Consider the following 23449-nt stretch of genomic DNA (forward strand, 5'->3'; position numbering starts at 1 on the left):
TTTGATAAGTTAATGTTCCACTCTACAAAAGATGACCATAAGAAGCATTTTTGTAAGTTGTGTTTACAACATTTTTACACTAATGATATATTAGAACGTCACATAACATATTGTAAAAATTTTGATGCTCAACGAGTGGAAATGTCTAAACAAGATACATTACAATTTAAAAATTATAAATATCAACTTAAAGCTCCATTTGTGATTTATGCAGATTTTGAATGCTTTATAAACTCTAACAAGCATACTCCATCTGGATTTGCATTTGTTGTTGTGAGAGATTCTAAGATTATTTCTGAAGAGTTATATAGTGGTGCAAATGTTATGGATGTGTTTTCAAAAGGTTGTTTGAGACTTATGACTTCATTAAACGTCAAATGTCAATATACATTCCCCTAGTAATGACTCCTGAGCAAGAGGTATCTTTTAAAAACTCAACGCATTGTCATATTTGTGAAAAGCCCCTATATTTTGATAGGGTGAGAGATCATTGCCATTCCTCTGGGCAATACCGTGGAGCTGCCCACAATGATTGTAATTTAAACTATAAAGTAACAAAGAAAATACCAGTATTCTTCCATAACTTGAAAAATTATGATGGACATTTAATAATGCAACACTTGGGAAAGTTTAATCGTAAATTAAATTGCATAGCTAAAGATATGGAAAAGTACATTTCATTCTCTGTTGATGATTTAGTATTTTTAGATTCCTATAACTTTCTGTCCCTTCCATTATACAAATTAGCTTCCAATTTAAATACATTTAGATTCATAGACAATCCACTACTACAACGCAAAGGTGTATTTCCCTATGAATATATGACAGGACCAGATAAGTTTGCAGAGTCTCTACCTCCAATTGAAAAATTTTACAGTACTTTAACTAAAGAACATATCTCTCCCAATGAATATGAACATGCTAAAAATGTCTGGACCCATTTTAATATAAATAATTTACAAGAATATCATGATTTATATCTTAAAACAGATGTATTGCTACTGGCTGATGTCTTTGAGACATTTAGAGACCTGTGTTTAAAGGATTACAAACTTGACCCCGTACATATGTATTCACTTCCAGGACTAACATGGGAAGCTTGTCTTAGAATGACTGGTATAAAATTACAATTATTTCAAGATATTGACATGCATTTGTTCATAGAAAGTGCAATCAGAGGAGGAGTCAGTATGATTTCTACACGTTACGCTAAAGCCAATAATAGATATATGGGCAAACATTATGATCCCAATCAAGAAAGTGTGTAATTAATATATTTAGATTGTAACTCGCTATACTCCACAGCTATGTGTGAGACACTACCCGTGGATGGATTTCGTTGGACGAATGAGATAGACTACAAAAACAATCAAAATGATGAGTTTGGATATATCTTAGAAGTTGATTTAAAATACGATAAAAGCTTACATGATTTACATAATGACTATCCATTAGCACCTGAGAAAATGAATGGCAAATTAATACCTAATTTAAATGACAAAACTAAATATATTTTACATTATAAAGCATTACAAAAATATGAGGAATTAGGTTTGGTTGCTACAAAATACTATAGAATTTTAAAATTTAGACGATCAAAATGGCTTGCACCCTATATTAATTTTAATATTGAAAAACGCAAATGTGCTAAAAATGATTTTGAAAAAGACTTTTACAAATTGTTAAATAATAGTCTCTTTGGTCGAACAATTATGAACCAACGCAAGTTTCGTGATATATATCTCAAGGATGAGTCACTATTAACAAAATATGTCACTAATCCAAGGTTTGACTGTAGCAAAAAGTTCGATAACAATTTACATGCTATACATTTAAATAAATTAGTTGTAAAGTTTAATAAGCCGATATATTTGGGAATGACCATTTTGGATATTAGTAAAGTAATAATGTATGATTTCCACTATAATTATATGTCAAAATTTAAGAACAAAAGATTTCTTATGACTGATACAGATTCTTTAATGTATTCTATAGTTACAGAGGACTTTTACAAGGAAATAGAAAGTGACTTGCACTATTTTGATACCTCTGGATATAGTAAAGACCATTTCTTATACTCTGATAAAAATAAAAAAGTCACTGGCAAGTTTAAAGACGAATTAGATGGTCATATTATGTATGAATATTGTGGTTTAAGACCAAAGTTATATTCTTACATTCCTCTAAAATGGTTATATGAAGAAGACAAGCAAGCTTTAGAGGTGAAGAAAGCTAAAGGAGCTGATGGTGCCACTGTTAAACATCTCCTTAGACATCAACATTATTTGAACTGCCTTGCAACTGGGCAAGATTACTATGAGAATGTGACAAGAATTAAATCTACAAATCATCATCTTCAAACCTTGACCATGAATAAGAAAGTACTATCCTTTGACGATGACAAGAGGTTTATTCTGGAAGATGGTATCAATACTCTTGCACTTGGTCATTATAAAATTGATCAAACATAAATCTATATTTGCCATTATTCTTTAACCTTTCTTTGTCTATTACACAAAAGCCATATTTAGTTTTATCCCAACATTGATGACAGAGATTTCTAAATTGGTTAAATGAAAAATCATTACCAACATGATTGTTATATACATGTTTTAAATTCAAATCATCTTGTTTAAATAATATTAGGAAATTTACATTATCACGTAAATGTTTGTGTACTTTGCTGTAAGATTGACACAAGTAAAAACTGTTAATATTTTTATGTCGACCCATTGAGAAAAATTGTGTAATATTTGGACTATTTATATCATCAAATACAACAACTGACTGTGATTTTACATCATTTGGTGTGATTTCACAGTCAGTAAACGTGTGTAATTTCACTTCATCACACAAACTAAATATTTCAATTATTTTTTTATATTTCTCTTGTTCTAATGATTTAGATATTAAATATAAGTTTGTAAATTTTAATCCTTCCTTTCTTACAATTAAGTTATAAATTACAACCGTCTTCCCACTTCCACTTGGACCGCAAATAACACATCGAATATTGGTAGGAAAAAGACCCAACTTCTTTGGTATATTTTCCTTAGTATGTACTATTTTAAATTTGTGTTTTTGTTGAATAAAAGACATTTTTTATATAATAAAAATGGTAAAAAATAATAAGAAAACATGTAAAAAGGGCAAAGGTTTATTCCTAAAGCCTTATAGGGGTCGAGGGTTATTGAATACTCTTATAAATAACCTTCCATTCCCACTTCACATACCATCATATCGGTACTGTGGACCTGGAACGAATATACGTGGGAATCTAGCCAAAAATGTACCTCCAAAAAATAAACTAGACTCTTATTGTAAAGAGCATGACATATTCTACATGAATAATCCCGATACCGCTGCTCGAAACAAAGCAGACATGAGATTAGCAGACTTAGCTTGGACTAGAGTTACAGCCAATGATGCAAGTCTTGCTGAAAAAGCTGCTGCTTATGCAGTGACAAATTTGATGAAGGCAAAAGCAAAAATGGGAATGGGATTAATATTTAATAAAAAAGATGGACAACTACCAGCTGTTAGAGGCCGCAAAAGACGTGCCTCACTTCAGGGGGGTGTACCTAAAAACGAGCTAAAAAATCTAACACCAAGAGTAAAAGAGTGCGGAATAGTTAATTTAGACAGTTCATCTGGCACACATTGGACAGCATATCGTAAAAATAAAGATATTGTAATTTATTTTGACCCATTTGGAATCCAACCTCCAAAAGAAGTAATTAAATATTTTAAGGGATATAAAATATTCTATACAACCGATCAAATACAAGATTTAAATAGTTCTATTTGTGGAATTTTATGTTTATCATTCATAAAAAATATTTCTTTATAAAAATGGATTCATTTACCATAACATTTTCGGGTACAGAGCCAGAGCTAAAGTCAGTGTTCTTTCCTCCCATTGAATTAAATGATGATTATGTAATTGGATTAGTAGATTTTCAAAGTTATAATTCTATATTTAATGTTAAAAAACCTCTAAATACTTTAACATATTACAAAGTAGAGAAAATAACATTACCAAAAGGAGAGATCTCAGTTGCTGATTTAAACCAGTTATTAAAAATGGTAAACTTAAAGTTATAATAGATAAAAATGGAGAAGCATTAATTAATACTAAATCCAAACTTTTATTCAAAGGGCTTATTCCAAAATTAAATCAACTTAAAGGCAACAAATTAACCATTAGAGAAGGTGATGATGTTTTCTATTATGACCACAATGCTCCAGTTACAATAGAAATTTCTGAAGGAACATATGAGGTGGTTGAGCTTGCAAAGGAAATTCAAAAGCAAATCCCAGACTTTTTCCTTACAGCTAATAATAAAACTATGAAAGCGACATTACTTTCTAGCCACGTGTTTGATTTTACAAAACCATGTTTAGGGTCTATTTTATTAGGATTTAAAGGTGTTTCTACTCCTGGTGTACAGTTTGAATCTACAAATAAAATAAACATTAATAATGTAAATGTGATTAGAGTAAAATGTAATATTGCAAACGGGTCCTATTTAAATGGAAACAAATCACACACCATACATAGCTTTTATCCAGAAGCTCCTCCTGGCTACAAAATTATTGAAGTTCCAAGAAATATTATATATTTTCCTGTAAATAAGAGAAGTTTAGATGTTGTCAGTATTACATTTGCCGATCAGCATGACAAGGCAATTGACTTTAATGGAGAAGAAACTACAATTACTTGTCATATAAAAAAGATATGAGAATTTATAAGAATTTATCTATAAGTATACAAAATGCTAGGTTCCTACGATCAATAGGACTAAAGTTAAAATTTTCTATTAATAAAAATGGAAGATTTTCTAGATGTTACAGGGAAATCCCAATTCGACGATAGTGTGGTTAAAATTACAAATCACTCCTATGTTCCCCATAACACTTTAGCAATAAATAATTCTGATGAAATTCGAATATGTATTAATAATCAAGATTTGCTAACTCTCCCATGTAGGAGTTATCTGTATATTAAGGGAGAAATTGAAAATCATGATAAAGGTCATTTTATAAATAATGCATTTGCATTCTTATTTGATGAAATTAGATATGAAGTCGCAGGTAAAGAAATAGATATTGTAAGAAACCCAGGAATTTCTAGTCTTATGAAAATATTGAGCTCTTACAATAAAACAACTAAATTGTCAAATGTGGCATTTGATTCTGACACGAATTTAAAAGAGTTCCATAAAAGTGGCAAGTTTAGTACTTGTTTGCCATTAGAGCTGTTAATGGGTGTATTCGAGGATTTTAATAAGGTATTAGTAAATGTCAAACAAGAATTGGTGTTGAAAAGATCCAAAAATGATTTGAATTGTATATTAACAACCACGAGTGCTCCAGCCAGTGGCACTGCTGATACAATTCCCAAAATTACACTTAACTCTATTCAATGGGTCATGCCACATGTGATACCATCAGATGGGGAGAAGTTACAATTACAAAAGATGTTATTGCAAAATAAAAATTTGCAAATTGCATTTAGAAGTTTAGAGTTGCATGAACTTCCATCATATCCCAATACTACAAGACATACATGGTCAGTAAAGACGTCTTCCAGTTTGGAGAAGCCTAGGTATATTATATTTGGTTTCCAAACAGCTAGGGATAATAGTGCACGAAAAAGAACTGACGAATTTGATCACTGTAAATTAAAAAATCTCAAAGTATTTCTAAACTCTGAATATTATCCGTATAGTGATTTAAATCTTGACTTTGAAAATGGAGATGTCTCTAAAGCTTATGAGATGTTTATGAGGTTTAGAGAGACTTACTATAATACTATCCCAGATCCTATGATTAGTAGGGCTGAGTTTATGAAGAAATATCCACTAATTGTAATAGACTGTTCTAGACAGAACGAAACAGTGAAGGAAGGAATTGTTGATATTAAATTAGAGATTGAAACTGCAGAAAATGTGCCAGCAAATACATCTGCATATTGTTTGATAATACATGATAAAGTGTTTGAGTACAATCCTTTGTCAAATGAGATAAATAAAATGTAAATAAAAGATGAAAAACATTCAACAAGAATTGGTTGACTCTGCAAATCAAATACGAGAGAAATATAGAGCTTTAAAACGTGGCAAGTTTCTAGAGGCTGAAGAGAGGTTCCAAACATTCCAACCTTTAATAGAGCCATTACAAGAATTAAAGAAAATCACAGCTATTGGCAAAACAGAGAGGCCTCAAATGGAGATACTCCCAATGACTCCATCTAGAATATCAATGATACCAAGATTACAACCATTACAACCATTACAGCAATCCACTCCACAGAAATTAGATTTTGGTCTTTTAGCATCAGACTATTTAGGAAATTACCTCAGTAAAAGTAGTATGACAGACACTACATATGGTATTAGACGAGAAGCAAATAAATTTTTTATTGGAAATAAGGAAGTTGATATTGCCAATGATGATGTCACAGTTGCAAATAAAACCTACAAGGGGACAAAAGGCTTGTGGCAGTTGTTAACTTTAAAAGAACCTGAGGATTATACTCAGGTTGATTTGCAAAATTATAAAGAGATTTTGGAAGCCACAAATGGACATTTAAAGAGTTACAAAGATGGTGCACCAATTTCAAGTAATAGACATACTAAATATCTTAATATAATTAAACCTCTTTTTAAATCTGTTGGTGAAGGTTTGAGACAAGTGACTGGTAATAAAATTGACTATATTTATTGGGATGATCCTAATGAGCTTGTAGATAGGTTAAGACTTCTTTGGCTAAGTCGCCAAGCCGGTAACTCAGGAGTGGATAATGAAATAGATTCCATTATTGAGGAATTGAGAGAAAGTGGTATTATTTATTAAATAAAAATATGTTTATAGATAAATTTTATCGTTTATATAATCCATATAATAAGCCTGCAGAACCCAGGGCTAGTAGTGAACCTACTTTGAATTTACAAGACGATAGTTGGAATTGTTTAAACCGTAAAATTGGTAATGTTAAAGATGGAGAGTTTGTAGATGATGTATCAACTTTGGGTCAGACATTAACTAGAAAAGGTGATGTCTTTTTACAAGGTAAAACTAAATATGAGTTTTTAGAATCTAAGAATAAAAATTGGAATGCTAAAAAACAGAAAATTACTAATGTGGAAAAGGGTGAAAGTTTAGATGATGTGCCCACTTTACAACAGACTTTAATACGAAAAGAAGATGGTAAATTTGTACAAGACAATAAAAATTATGAATTTTTAGAATCAGAGAATGGTGTTTGGAATGCTAAGAAACGGAAAATTACTAATGTGGAAAAGGGTGAAAGTTTAAATGATGTGCCCACTTTACAACAGACTTTAATACGAAAAGAAGATGGTAAATTTGTACAAGACGATAATAATTATGAATTTTTGGAATCAGAGAATGGTGTTTGGAATGCTAAGAAACAGAAACTTAGCGATTTGATGGAAGGTACAGATAGTAAAGATGCTGTGAATGTTTCACAAGTTCCAAAAATGGAAGCAGGCTATTGGGATTTTAATAATAAAAGGTTAGTATGTGTTAAACCTGCCATTGATGACACTGACTGTGTTACAAAAGAACAGACTATAACTTTTGATAAAAAAGAAAAATGTTGGGATGCCAAAAAACAATTTATAAGGAATCTGCCAAAGGGGGAATATTTAGATGATATTTGTTTAATGTCACAAGCTATGTATTATGATGGATCAAAATTTGTATATGCAGGAAAAAAATTTAATTTGATGGAATACAATCCTGATTTATTAGTTGCCGACCCTACATCTTTGAGCGGATTTAAGTATATAGATAATAGACCATATATACCAGAAAACTATGTATTTAAAAGAATGGAAGATAATCTATTGATTGGGGCTAATGGTAATATATTTAGAGTTACAGGAAAGGATGATGTTATAAAAAATGAATGAAATTGCATACGAACTTCATAAGCCTGCAAGAAAGAATTTCATTAGAAGGTCTTTTAAAGTATTAGGTATAAACGAAACTGTACAAATAGATTTAATTGATATGCAAAACTATGCTAGAGAGAATTCTGGCAATAAATATATTTTAACTTTAATAGATATATTTTCTAAAAAAGCTTATGCTGCTCCACTAAAAAATAAGACAGGGTTAGTGGTTACAGAAGCCATTAAAACCATTCTACCAAAGGGGGTTAAAAACATTCAATCTGACAATGGAAAAGAATTTTTTAATCAATATTTTAGCAAACTAATGAAAAACTTAAATATTAATCACTATCACACTTTTTCTACAACTAAGGCTGCGATTGTGGAGAGGTTTCAGAGAACTTTAAAGAATTGGTTATATAGGGAATTTAGTGCTCAGGGGAGTTATAAATGGTTGGATTTACTTCCAAAGTTAATTCGAAAATATAATAATAAAGTGCATAGATCTATAGGAATGAAGCCTAACCAAGTGAATGTTAAGAATAGTAAATATGTGCATGAGAGGTTGACTTCTAAAGTAGTGCAAGTTAAAAAACCAAGATATAAGGTAGGCGATAGCGTAAGGATTTCTAAGTATAAACATGTTTTTAGTAAAGGCTATACTCCAAATTGGACAGGGGAACTATTTGCAATAGCAGAAGTAAAGAATACAAAGCCTGTGACTTATATCTTGAAAGATGAAAATGGTAATATAATCAGGGGAGGCTTCTATACAGAGGAATTGTTAAAGACCAAATATAAAGACATGTATTTGATAGAAAAGGTTATTAGGAGAAAAGGTGATTTATTATATGTCAAATGGCTTGGGTTCCCAAGTAGCCAGAATTCATGGATTTCCACTAAGGATGTCCAAGGGAGCACGCCGTGAGCCGGGAGCGCGCACGAGTTCGCGTACAAACCTCGATCGATTTTGAGAATATACCTGTGAATGGATGTGGATTTGAAATAGTAATGAAGTTATACAATGGTATTGATCATTTATATAGGCTTGTATTGGTCGAGAGCTGGATTTTTAAAAAAGTGGTCAAAAAAAGCTCACCATTTCCAGACGTGTTTTTCAGTATTAAAAAAGTAAAAAATTTATATATGGGTGTATAGGTCGAGAGCTGGGTCCTTAAGAAAAGTGGCCAAAAAAAGCTCCTGGGGCTTCTGACATTTTTTTCGCCGAAAATTTTAAAAGTTCTGGGCCAAAAAATGCCGGAAGTGAGGTCATATTGTGGGTTCGCCACTACTCTACATTTACACTTGTAAGGGTCAATAAATGTAAGAAATAGCTTTTTTAGCTTAATATCAAATATATTTATGGGGAATAAGTAAGAAATAAGGTTTGACAATTATATAGGGATATTTAAACAAAGATCAGGATTTTTGGTTTTAGTGGCCAAAAAATGATCCCATGTTATTTCTTATGGGAAAACGTGCCCCAAGTGACTTTAAACCGGTAGTTCGCCACTACTCATACCCTTCCCTCGACTCTTCAGCCCACCCGACTTATCGTCACATTTTGCTACCATCTTATTGGCTTCGGTCAACTCCCAATTGGCTGAAACAAAAGAAAATATACTGTTAGTGCTTTGCTTGGAAATGAGCGATTTGCAAAGGTTGTGTAGAAGATAGCAAGTTTGCTTAGACAGTAGCTACAAACAGAATCTGATTCTATATTAGTACTCTTTCATTTAATGAATAACAAACCTAACTAAACATAGCATTTTACATTGGCCTCCTGGAATCGGGTAAAATTATAGTTTAAAATTGCAAACTTATCAACGAATCTACAAAGTAAGTTCTGTTTATTCACAATGGTGGGAGTGTGTGGGTGGGAACAGGACGGGCTATAGCCTTGAGGTTGACCCTGAGTACCTCATTGTCGGAGCAATTAAACAGCACGTCTCTGCAAGCAAAGATGGATTGACGGAGGCCTTTGTGGCGTTCATTCAGACCGAGCGATGGGAAATAAGAAACAAAGAGGCACGCTGGGTACTACAGACTGAAGTGATTAATGACGATAAACATTGTGGGACAAAGGAAGTTCGCGAGTCACAGTTCAGAGAAGATCATCAACGCAGTCTCAGTCGCAAGTTTCACCGACTTGGCACACCAGCTGTTGCGAAAGAAGAAAGCTTTGGCACCGAATATTGGCGGGGATTTGCGCAGTTGGAACCACACCCGCACCAACTGCAGACTTGACTTTCTCAATTACAAACGATGTTCAAGACGATTCTGCCAAGTGACAAAATATCAGACGTCAAAACGTAGAAATGAGTCAGAGATCTCAACCAAAAAATAAAAAAAAATATTAACTTCCCTAAATGAGTGAAATTCTCACGTACAGCTCTTTGAAATTTTCACTATGTTCTTGAAAGGTTGCCTATCATTTATATGCCTACTTGATGAGACTAAATATCAACTAAACTACTTTTCTTGTAAACTAAAATTCATAGGAAAATTGACTACTCTGATTCTTTTAATGATCAAAAACAATTGTTTTATAGGATCGACCGTTTGGCACACATGTCAAATGACTCAAACGAGAACAGTTGATGATTGAGACGCCAGACCGTTATCCATCGCAAGACAGGTTTGACGTTCTGGTAATGTATTCAAGCCGCTCATGAAGATAAGCGGAATCACAGACAATGACAGATGAATGGACGTTGCCAGCTGAGATATCACGTGATCAACCATCCTGAAGGCCTTGGTGTATCCGCATACCGCGTGGTCGTCGTCCTAGTCCTTGCACTCGCACTCTGGACACGCCCTGCTATGTTTACAAAGCAAGGAGGGGCTTCGAACACTCAGGTTGACTTTGGTCCTCTTGGATCTACAACTCTGTTTTCTTGTTTAATGTATCTAGTTCGTTCCAGCCTTGAAAAAATGTATACGGTGTAGCGTACTTCAGTTCCAAGTTCTAGTTCTAGGGTTGCCGAATACTGTATTCGAACATCTCTGCCTTTTTAATTAGGAGAATAGAGCTTTTGAACATAACTCGTCCTGCTAATGAGTTTATTGGACATCTGAACTCTCTGCCAATTTAATATAGTTTTTCATACTTGGTGGTGAACCTACTAGTGCATCAGATAGGCGAAAGAACAGCAATAATGACTTTAAACGATCTTATGAATATTTCATGCAGGTTAGCATGAATTTCAAATAATTCGTAATTAGTGGCGATAACCAGAACGAATTTGTGGGCCACAAGGATAAAACAAAAACAAAGAATTTACAGGAAATTGTAACAGCGTTGAAAATAATTTTCAATCAGAAATACCACAAAGCTAATAGACTCCTTCGGCAAGGTCAATGCCGACCTCGTTGCAACACGTACGAGTACCAGGAAAATATTCTAACGAGGTCTACTACACAATCTGCCAGAGTAGCCCTTCACTGGCGAACTCTCAAGCGCCGCCTCCCGCAAGATTGCGTACAAGATGGATAAGTAGGCGTTCCACCCTGAATCAGAAACTGCACATCAGTCTGTATTGCGCAGACTGTATCAAGCTGAACTGTAGCTTGGCAAATGTCAGCAGCAGACCACGACCGAGCCTTGGATGGCTATCGAGAGCCTTCGTCAACTGCGATACGATCTTGAACAGGGTCTTTTGGCAAGGGAACCGTGAAGGAATTAGGAGGATACGTCCAAGGACTGCTGGAATATTGATCATGTGATATACATTACTGAATAATTCTTTCTGGAGTTTAGATCATAATCACAAACTGATAATTTGTTCTGTCACATAGTGGTAGAAAAATATGTAGGCCATTCGAATTTAATTTTACACATGCTCGTCATTGGTTTGATTTTTAAAACCATTATTACTATTTGTTTATAACTATGAATATTTTCAAAACGAGGCTAGACTTGAGTTGTCAAGTAAAGTTTCAATACACGAATCCCGTATATTCAAAACACCAGCGATAACCTTAGTGACATAAGGACATAAGTAACATAAGGACATAGTGGTATGGAATAAGTATTTGGTGACTTCCTAGTAAAACTTTCATGACGATTTATAGTGATAATTTTAAGAACTAGCTTTAAACTTTAAATAAAACTGACACGTTAAGACAGTCGTATGGATACAAAATGTACAACAATGTGTTTTAGTTTCATAACAAAATTACACGTGACAACAGGCTTCTACGTAACTGTTTCCGCTGCGATTCTTTATCTAGCTTGACGGCGAGTATCTATCGTGTGGTGACAGCTACAAATTGTTAACTAACAACAACAATAACAATTACAAGGACCCGAACAATTAGACTGTTATCTAAAGGTCATCCAAGGTGTGGGCCTATTGTAGGGAAGGTGCTCCCGCCTTTGAGGGAAAATGCTGTATGTTCAGTCATATAAATGTGGACAATCTTCCCCACCTCGTAAATATTCCCTCTAGTTTCATTCGGAATCAACAATAAAATCAATAAGTTGGTTTAATAGTGTGAGTTGTAAATAAAACTTATAAATGTTATATTTTAGTGTATAGTTCAGTTTGAGTCACAGTCACAGTTAAGTTCAAAAATACCTTTATGCTGTGACAAGCCACACTAAAATGGTGCGATGGATATCGTATGGATTTTTTTCTTTTTTAAGGAGTTGGCGGCTTCTTTTGCCTCGCATGTGTCCGTCCAATTGGGCCACAGAGGGATGCGCGTGGAAAGCAAGGTGTGAGCCGGTCCAGTACTAGCGTGAACTGCACTGATACAAGGTAGTGGCAGGTACCAGGAACCAAACCCACGACATTTCTGCTTTGGGTTCGAAGTCCGTGGTGGCACCAACTGAGCCACCGAATCAATTTATATAATTCCTAAAGGATTCTATGAAAATTGAACCACATTCCGTCGCCTCTCATTTTGACAACTGCGTGCGGACCAACAACCCCTTCAAGATACTGTATAATCTTGACTATTTACTTTCCCTCCCACGTGGATACACTCAGAACCAATGAAAATCCCACGCTCAACAAAACTAGCTCCTTAGTGCTTAATTGAAATATTATACCGAGATCGGCAGGCGAATAACTGTCGATGATCGGACCAACCAGGAAGTGAGAGAAAGTCCGTTAACCAGTGAGAACCAGCTAAAACCGGTATTATCCAGGTACTATCAAGGTTACAGAGTCTATTTACATAATTGTAACTTTATTTACGTGAGTCTGTGTCAGTTGTTAGGTATATGGTGCACGGTGCCAAGCCAAGCTCGGAGTGCGGACAGTGGTTTGCAGACTGCTCCCGTTACTATGTTTACATTTGTGAAGGACGAGGCGGATTGTGGACTTACTTTCTTCAGTTTGTTGTTTGTATATGAGATATTTCACAACCATTGAGTGCACTAAGTCAGCACACTGCTAATACAGTGGAGAGCCAAACACACATTCAGTGAAGCACTGAGATTTCATTGCACCACCTGCCACGAAAATCATTGATACAAGTCTTTCATTTTTGTAGGCCAATTTACAGTTTGTCAAATAATCGGCGAAATCAAAAATCAGCGAAATAATGAAGCGAAATCAGAGTATTTGAATATTTTCCTTACCACAGAATTTAACGACCAGAGATGATGTTAAACTATCGAGTGTTAAATAGTGCATTAATGTATATTATGGTATGGTTTCAAATTCTTGACACTAAATAGATTTCAATAAATGACAACAAACTGTTTAATCCGAATAGATATGAATATCTTAAGATGTGTTATAAAATAGAGCAACATATTTAAATCGCCATATGATTTTTGGTTAAGGGAATGCTCCTTGAGAAACCTATTTTTTCTATTTTATATGTAGGTGAAGCTACAGCTGAAGATCAAATCCACCGGGCAACACCTACCCCATTGGTGGTTGGTGTGATACAACCTCAAGATCAACTACTGTATCATTAATCCGGCACCAGCCGCATTAAAGTGCATAGTATAAAGTATTAGTCTGACTAAATATGTGAGGCCTGTGAAATAACTGTATATAGAAATTCCAAGGCTGTTTCTGGACATGTCACACATGAAGTTATTCTGCTGATGAAGATGATTGTAGCTTGAGAACATTTTCTTCTCTATTGGGAATAGTGCCTAGGTTTTCTTTTGTTTCTATCCTTTTACAAATGCAGACAATATTTACATGGGACCAGCAATTTTGTTTTCAACAATCACCTCGCTAAATTGAACCATTCCGTGATTACTGTTTCTACAATATAAACGAAAATAAAGTCCGGCAAACGATAGAATATTAGTCCAACCAAGATGGACAATAATTCATTAATTTAGTGTAGGTTGTGTCAAATGTATTAGATCTATATTATTAATTACTGCACCAATCATCCATCAAGTGTACAATATCTAGTGTCAGTTATAGTGCATGGTCAATAAATAGATTATCAAAATCAGTCATACGGTAGCTATTTTTAAAACCCTAGACGCCTAGACGTATAATTTTCACTAAATGAGTACAAGTGGTTTAAATTATAAAAAGAAGTACGAAACGAGTGTATTAGATAAAAAACTTATTGGTCGGTAAGTACGTAATTGGTATTACGGCTCATTTTGTTTCCCTTATACGGCACCAGCTTATAAATATGTAAATTTTATTGTCATTGAACATGAAATAATATACAGATGGCCTTTAAGAGAGGAAATAAATTGGAACATTACAATATTAGTTATGACAGAACATACATCTTTAACACTTGTCTAGACTAATATCAACCTTGAGTAGGCCTACATCCATTATAACATTTTAATTCGCTGGTTGGATGTAAATAATGCATTACTAAAGCTAGAATTCATATTATAACAGGCATTACTATACAGCAGACGCTAAAATTGCGATTCCCAGAGATTAAATATTGAACCATACTCTCTTTAACCGCAGACCGAACCTTGGCAAAACCGCAGAATGTTTCAAAGTGAAGCGTCTCTATTAGTTTTGTGTTTTAGGTTATTTAGTGAAGTCATTTTTTTAGCTTGAGGTTAAATATTACGCAGGCATAGAGAACATTATCAAAACGAGAAGAAAACTACATCCTAGCCTTTATTACTATGCATTTTCTACGAGGGAATATCCCACCTCAATAATGGTACCCAGTGTTATTGTAAGGGATTCCCACAGCTCATCAAGAATCAAACATGAAGAGTGTGACGCTACTTCCTCACGAGATTTATTATTACGAGTGATAAAATAGGGTTTTCCGAGATTTTTCTAAAATTAATATCAAAACGTACTTTATCCAGCATTATGAATATCTTACGGCTTTGGACGACAGTGTCTACTCACAGTGTTAGGCACTTTGGCGTTGCGTGGACGTTGTTCTTTTATATTTAATTGACAAAAGTAATTGACAATTGTCTACTTATCAAAGGCAAATCAGTTTATGTAAAAGGAAAAATAGTTTAACGTAGAAATAAACTATTTTGTTTATTGATTCACACATTAAAACTCTTTATGATCGGCTAAACAATCTGCTGATCTCAGTGAGAAGCAACCAACAAGCCCTCAACCATACCTCACGACTCTTCCAATCATAATAGACGTATACATTGAGTTACCGTTTCAACATAGTAAACAGTTTCAACTAAAGATTCTGTGATTAATTCCATTTGACTGCAAAAACCATCCCATAAATCGGTAGTCATAACACTTTATTGCACCATGGATAAAACATACTATTGTACCGAATCTTCAGATCTTCCCAAACACCAAAAGTATCAACACTTATAACACAATCCTATCAATTAATTGTGACATCTCACAAAAAAAAAAAAAAACTGTAAATGGCAGATTCGAACCGAAACAAGTACAATATCCTAATTTGTGCCGTATGTCGGATAAATAAGGTACGTACAACGTACAACCTAGCTATCACAAAACAAACAACAACAAAAACTATAGCTTACCGCAGGTAAACAAACAAATGACTTTCAATACGACGTATTTGGTATAGGTAAACGATACTGCACGGAAAAACAAAAGTGAGCCAAAGTTGCTACCTTGAGGCACTGCAACCGCACCCTGCACGGACGATCCGCACGAGTGATCCGGGTGAGGTAACCTGTCACTGGGGTAGGAAGTGCGGTTGAGGTTGAGGGTGCCAAGAGATAGTGAAAGTACCTTTACCTCTACGGGTGTTTAATGTAAACAGACCATGGTGGGAATTGGAGCTCAGTAATTGGCTCACAGATTGGATAAGCTTATTGTGCTCGGTTACTGAAGGAGCAAGGCCTTATGTGGCTGTACCTGCAACGTGTGTGCAACGGCGTGCGGAGTTTATCATAACCATGCAAATGTTATGGTGAGATCCGATTAAATATTCAACAAAATAAACTGGGTACTATCAATGAATAAAGTATGAGGGGAATTAAATTTATTATTTTAAAATATAAAATACTAGATAGTAATTTAGATTTTTGATTATACCAACGTACAAAAAATCAACGAATAATCAAGCCTAGCTTTAACAATAAAGAAGATAATGCTAAAATGTGAATAGTAAGATAACGAATATGGGTTATGTGACTAATACGTTTATTAAATGTACATGCTTTGACATAAAAAAAACAAGAAGGTATAAATATATATAAAACTGAATATTGCATACTTTGGTTTAGGATAAAAAGAGATCCTAGGCCTGTGTTTAGTAAAAACTATGTTTATCATGCAATTATGTCAAAAAAGCTATTTCTGACGATGAACGGTCTTACAGGGTAAATAGTCATTGTTGGTATAGATTTCTGATGTTGCTATTTGAACTATCAAATTACTACCTAATATAATGAAATCAAAACTGTATTCCGGTTTGCAATACATAAAATAAAATCACACTAAGTTATGGTTTTAAAAAAGCTGATCACAACACGCCGGGTGAATAGTTATCATGTTGGTCACTAAATTGTTAACACAGTTAACACAGTTTGTTAAAAAGATTTATTTATTGAACTAAATCTCTTGTAAAAGCAAGTAAGGAAAAAAATTAATTGTGTAATATTATCATAGATTAAAAGAAGTAGACATACTGTCTATACTCCTTTTATCTATGATATTATGCCAGTCTCAGTTAAATTATGGAAAATATTATTTTATAGACTCTTGACCGAGTGAGCTTGACAGTATCTTTGTTGCATTTACGGCCATTGCCATTGTATATAGTGTACGGACTGCACTTAAACGATAGAATAATTAAAATTAAAGATTTAAGCTACTTCCAAACTACTTAAATATTTACAAACACAGGAAAAATGAAGTATTAACGAGTAAATAATTTTAAGAGGTTTTAATTAAACGACGGAATGTACTGTACGTAAATATAAAAACTAAACTTTAGTGAATGCTGCATAACAATCAGTACAAATTAATTGGCGGAACTAAACAACGTATAATTGAAATCAAAGTGCAAATAGCCAAAAAGATTCCCTGATACCTTGAGACCCATTCCTGTTTGGTATATACCGGTTCTGAGTAAAATATACAACCATCATAATACCAACTATCATTGCCCAGTCACTCAACACGAAATGGTTATGTAGGAAGTCGTCCTCTTAATATTTTGCTATTATCCTATATCAATTTAAGGTCCGCAGAGTATACAAGTTACAGATGAACTATTAAAAACCATTCATGTATACATAATCCACATACATTGATGTTGAAAACTTAAAAAAATATATTTTTTAACCGTGTAAAATTCGTAAAAAGGCAAACTAAAAGTATTACCTCTCCTAAACCCCGAACACCGGTACAACTTTTGCTCTACTTAACGACGACAGTAACAATATTATTGATGTCATCTAGATATGTAACGGAAACGATAATTTTTAATATTTTACACAATTTGAATCAGAAACAGGTACATAACAATTAGCTTTGTGTTCGCTTAGTATACATGTATTTTATGTAGCACTATATATTTCTCGAATCAATGTATAGTATAGGCCTATATTGCGTATTCATGTTCTAATGAATATGATATAGATTAAGGATTGATAAGCTATTCAAAATCTAAATTTATTTATTTCCAAAACTAGACATAAATCATTCAAACGAACATTGAAAGAACTGCCCTCACCTTACAACCCCGTACACGATTGCATCCTTTGCTCTACTTTTCAATATCAATTGCTATTTTTATTAATGCACGAATTAAATCGCTAAATGTCAGTATCAGTAACATAGTTTTTGAATATTTTAACAATTTTGAATCATAAACTGGTACTTTGGTACACGGTGGAGTACCTAGAGGCCACCGCACACCGTTAAAAACTGTTGCTTTACTTTTAAAATCCATTGTTATTTTAACTCATAACCAAACATCAACCAATTTCAAGTACCAATAACAGAATTGTGTGCTTATTTAACCAAATTTCGCACCAGAAAGTGTTACAAAGTGGTACATACCAAACAGCGGTGTGCGAGTGTCGGGCGCGGCGCGGGCAGGGCAGGGTAGGACCCTCCTTCCACTGCAGAACGGCGGTCACTAAGACTCTATCTGCCAACTCTGAGGTCGCAGACGCAGATAAGTCCACGGCCAGCCACTTCTCAAGGTCAATTACACATTTTGACAGCACATTGTTGTCAGTGCGTTACCGTCCGTGTGATAATTGAGATCAGCTGATCGACAACACTTCCGCGCGTCAGTGGTCAGTTTCCGCGGGAAATGTGACAGCTGTTGGGGTCAACGTTATGAATTGGTATGGCCATGATGGAATGATTAACTTCTGTAATAAATTTACTGATGAGAATGTGTTATGAGTATGTTTGCTAAACTATATAATTTACAAAGATTTGAAATAAATGAAAATACTGTAATACATATTATATGTTTTAACGTAGTCCTGATAATTTAAAGGGGAAAAGTGTAAATCACTTGTTTATCCAGCCACGAATACATCTCCCGAGATTAAAAGCCAATATTTTTCACGAGTACAGGGTTTTGTAGCTTAAGTACTTTTAATTTAATTACAATATTGTGGATTTTTTTTTAACACATAGTGAACGATTCATAGTAAAAATTTAATGAGTAAACAGACAAATTTGCAAAACAAATTGTATATTTAACATAGGCCTACTAAACTTATTTGCGATTTAAAAAAATAATTAAGCGTGTAGATTAAAACTCAGTCTAATTTCAATCTCTAAACATATCTAATATTATTTTACTGCTATCCGGTTATTCATTTCCTGTTACTATACACAAAGCCTATCGATCGGATAAATCTACTTCCTTAACCATTGAAACGTATTCATACAAAAAAAACTTTAATCACTGCGTCAATCTTAGATATTAACACAGAAACGGTGCAATAGTACCATGTATAATAAACTGTCATACTAAACCCTGTTAGTGTTAGACAATATTGTGTTGTTGATACTTCTCCTCCAAGCAACAATGTACCCCAAAGCAAGTTTCCTTAGTTAATAGCTCAGTTACAGTGAATTATTTTCACTTAGTGTTTACCGCGCTGTTACACTGCAGCAATTAGAGCACGCCATCAGCTCAATTGTGAGAATAATTACACTATAATGCGTGAATCTCCGTGAAGTTTAACAGACATTAACGCAAAGTGTGAGATCGTGGGAGGTGTGGAATTATAGTAAATATCACTACGATTATCTCAAAACGAAAGTAAAGCTAATAAGGACCAAGATGGAAAGAAACTTATTCCACTAATTACAATATCAAAAATTAGAGCTGTAAACATAAACGTGTAGTGAGTTAAAAACACAGAGAACGATCTCCTTACCAGAGAGATTTTCTGTTTATTCTAGATAGGTAGGTTCCGAACCATTGGGCTGAGACTTAGACGTTATCGATGTAGGATATTAGCACGGGCTCTAGGACAGAAGTCAATGATAAAAACACCGTGAGCCATCCGATCTCAAGTACCACAATTTTAGTAAAAAAAAACATGCTACAGAAAATTAATAATAGCCTAGGTAAACATATTTTTCTAGCGGGTATTATTTTGACTTTAGTATACGTATGGATATTTTTTGATATGGGCTATTTATTTACTGCCTTTATTCTAAAATAATTTGTTAAATCCTCGTTTAAGCCGTTTCTATGCCGCTTTAGCCTGTATTTGCGCAACCCACTTTATTTAAACATTTCAAACGTTATTAAGTACACTGCTTTGTCCACAGGGGTAAAACAAACTAATTACAGGCATTTGTGGAGAATGTATAAGAAATGTTTTCGTAGTTTTATTTGTCTAAGAACATTGTATCTTAAGTTACTTATATTTGCCAAACGTTTGCATGCAAAGAACAACTTAGTATCTGATGGCTAAATAAAACCATTTTTTATTTACATGTTTATTAAAACGTGCTGTCGGAACAATATATAAGAAATTAGAAAAAAATACATAGACGATAATAACTTTTAATAAATAAATGGGACAAGTACCACCAATCCTGAAAATCCAAAATAATCTTTAGGGTTTTAAAATAAGATATTACAGTTCTTCCTCACTGGAAAATATCCAAACATAATTCATGTAAATTTAGCCCTTACGCGACGCCAAATTTGCATTACATAAAATTCTGCCCAAGTTTCCTCCTCCTGATTCCAGTTTCCAATTTATTACCTATCTGTTTTATCCTTTTGTAATGAAGAAGTGTAACAATATATATATAGCAGGAAATTACGGGCAACTTATAAAACCAGTCTACCTTGCTTGTGGACGTTGTCTCTAAGTGAACTGTTTATTTGTACTCTATGCAGGTGGCGTTTATACAAGTAATAGGGTGGTGGTGGTACGTATGTAACACCTACTTAATGTTACTGTTTAACGATGTCGAGAACTAATTTGCTGTACGTGTTTTTTAAAAAATTAACAATTTGTCGTAGATGAGTACCTTTAACTAGTTTATGAAAGTAAAAACAAATCTAATGTGGAACCAAGATTTTAGAATTTACTACGTATTTACTACGTATTTACTTGGTACGATACTAGTTTTCAATTAGAATTATATTAACTAATCAATATATTTGGAATGAAAAATGCAATAACCGTTTGTTTAGAAGGAACATTAATTTTATATGTTATTTATTAGTACTTTAAATAGTTTTTATACTAAATTATAAACTATTTTGCACATTGTAGCCTATAATATTTTTATAAATAATAAGTAATGTTTCATTCTCATTAAAATAACATTTCAGAGTACAAAAGCAGTGAACCAGGGATTAAATTAATAGGATAAAATCCAAAATTGGATGAAAAGTAAATTAATACGGTATTTATCCTTTCAATAAATTTAAAATTTAAAATGGGATTGTATTCTTAAGGTTTCGTGGAACTTTTTTGTAAATTTTGGCATACATTCAGTTTATGACATTTTACGATTGTGGAGTCCCGATAATCCGAACTTCGGTAATCCGAAAGTCCGCTTGATCCGAAACCAAAAAATAAATTTTAAAAAATTTTTTTGAATTTTTTTTAAAAATTTTTTGAAAATTTTTTGATTTTTTTTAACTTTTGAAATTTTTTTGAAAACTTTTGAAATTTGTTTTAAAACTTTTGAAAATTTTTTGAAAACTTTTGAAATTTTTTTGAAAACTTTTGAAATTTTTTTGAAATTATTTAGGAATTTTTTTTAAATTTTTGTTTATTAAACTTTTAACACAGTTAGCTGTACCTCGTCAAAGTATTCTGTAGCGGCCGGGCAAGATAGACTTTTTTGTTGAGTATTTTAGTAAATATTTCACAATTTTTGTTATTAACATTTTTTATTTTCGTCCAGGGTTCCAATCCCCCCAAATCACAAATGGATTTTATGAAGTGATAATGCTGCAGCCACTAGGTCTAAGTAATCTAAAAAACAATCCCAAAAAATTTCAAAAAATAAAAAAAAATTTCAAAAAAGTAAAAAAATTTTGTAAAAATTTTAAAAAAGTAAAAAAAAAACAAAAAAAAACGTTTAATCCGAAATATTCGGTAATCCGAAATGGGCCCGGTCCCAACCATTTCGGACTAAAGGGACTCTACTGATTAACGATCACATCAATAACAGGTTTTAGATTTTCACTCAATAAAAAATATAAATATTTTTGTATACAACTGCAAAGATAAAGATACTTAAACCCATCGCCGCTATAAAAATATATAGTTAACTTCATACTCTAAGTACTATTGGATTATCAAGCGGATCCGTAACCAACCGACAACAATTGCAAAATCGGTATGAAATTATGACCAAGTGTATGATGGGAGATTTCACGCCCGCCAAAACAAACTGTGAAGGACTTGGCGGCAAAAACAACACAGAGGTCCCTCGTGAGGATATTATGTTACACCTTCACTATTATATGAATTGAGTTCTATGTTGTCATCTTCTGTTTTACACCATTCACTGACATGCCTATGTTGTTTGTTGTACATAAACTGTTTATGGATGCCGAAGCGACTGAGGTAAAACTATCTGTTGTTTTTGTTTTCCTAGATACTTGAGTTAATTATACTTTTAGTAAATTCCAGATGTGTTTACATTTATTGGCTTGATTAACACGATATATATTTTCATTCGTTAGAAATATGGTCCAAAATAGAATAATACATAGATTTGGTCTTAATGTGCTTCGATTTAAACACGATTGAACTTTGTAATGAGAAAAAATAACTGCCAAGGTTTGACGCAAACACCAATGTAACCAAATAAAAGTTAGCATTTCCAGATAAAATAGATAACCAGATAAAATAGAGCTATAGCCTAGTATAAAATCTGATACAGATAGAGGTTCTGGCTGTTATAGTATTTATAGTGCAAAACGTATGCCATGAGAGGGATTTCTAATATACGATCGATCTCCAAAGGCAATTTGATATACAATAAAATAAACCATTAAAAAAATGCGCTGAATACCTAAAACACAACGTTTACCTTAGAATATTTTCTCTCAGCTGTTCCAATTCCAGTTAGACACACACTCCCACGTCACAAAACCCACTCGTTCCCGCAATCTAGAACTGCACTTCACTAACCGTAAGCGACGTGCATAGTTGTTGCACTCTTATCTGTGCATATGTGTCAATGTCTCCCTGACGATAGGGAGTTGTACCGCACGAGTTACCGCATAACCACAGCACCACAGCACCACAACCACAACCACAGGACAGCAGGGGACAACTGTTAATGCAAGTGAAGGAGGTAGGGCGACATTCACAAAGTGAATGTTAAGCTTGATTTGACAAGGTCACTTGAAGTGGCGATTTGTGTTGGTTATGTTGTATGTGTTTGTTTGACTCTATTTCACCCACGTAATTGGATTTTTCCATTCAAGGGGCGCCGGTCTGAAACACAGCTGATCAACTGTAACAGCTTTCATGTTTTGGATTGTAGACGTTTTAAATAATTACTGCTGAAGATTTTAGGATAAAAACTTTCATAATAAGAATAAGTAGAAAGATAAGGCGAAAGGTTTACTAAACCGCATTGACTTAAAGTATAAAGGTAACGTGCCGTATTCTTCAGTCTTATTGAGCAGCACGG

General features: G+C 33.6%; 1 protein-coding gene across 8 annotated transcripts in view; it reads right to left on the bottom strand.

Annotated features, from left to right (window-relative positions):
• LOC128994477 (UNC93-like protein) overlaps nt 1-23449 on the bottom strand; it is a 166273-nt gene that overhangs the window by 35141 nt on the left and 107683 nt on the right. For 6 of the 8 annotated variants that reach the window (XM_054419059.1, XM_054419056.1, XM_054419053.1 and 3 more), the window contains one exon: nt 9440-9525. In XM_054419059.1, the coding sequence (XP_054275034.1) occupies nt 9440-9496 (57 nt within the window). In that variant the 5' untranslated portion in view covers nt 9497-9525. Of the gene's footprint in view, nt 1-9439; nt 9526-18355; nt 18471-22840; nt 23065-23449 lie in introns of those variants that run through there. The other 2 variants (XM_054419060.1, XM_054419058.1) reach the window with 2 other exon arrangements.

This window comes from Macrosteles quadrilineatus, unplaced genomic scaffold (assembly GCF_028750875.1).
Source record: "Macrosteles quadrilineatus isolate MER2022 unplaced genomic scaffold, UCM_ALF_1.0 Scaffold_5__1_contigs__length_97177068, whole genome shotgun sequence".
In the NCBI taxonomy this organism is placed as follows: domain Eukaryota; kingdom Metazoa; phylum Arthropoda; class Insecta; order Hemiptera; family Cicadellidae; genus Macrosteles; species Macrosteles quadrilineatus.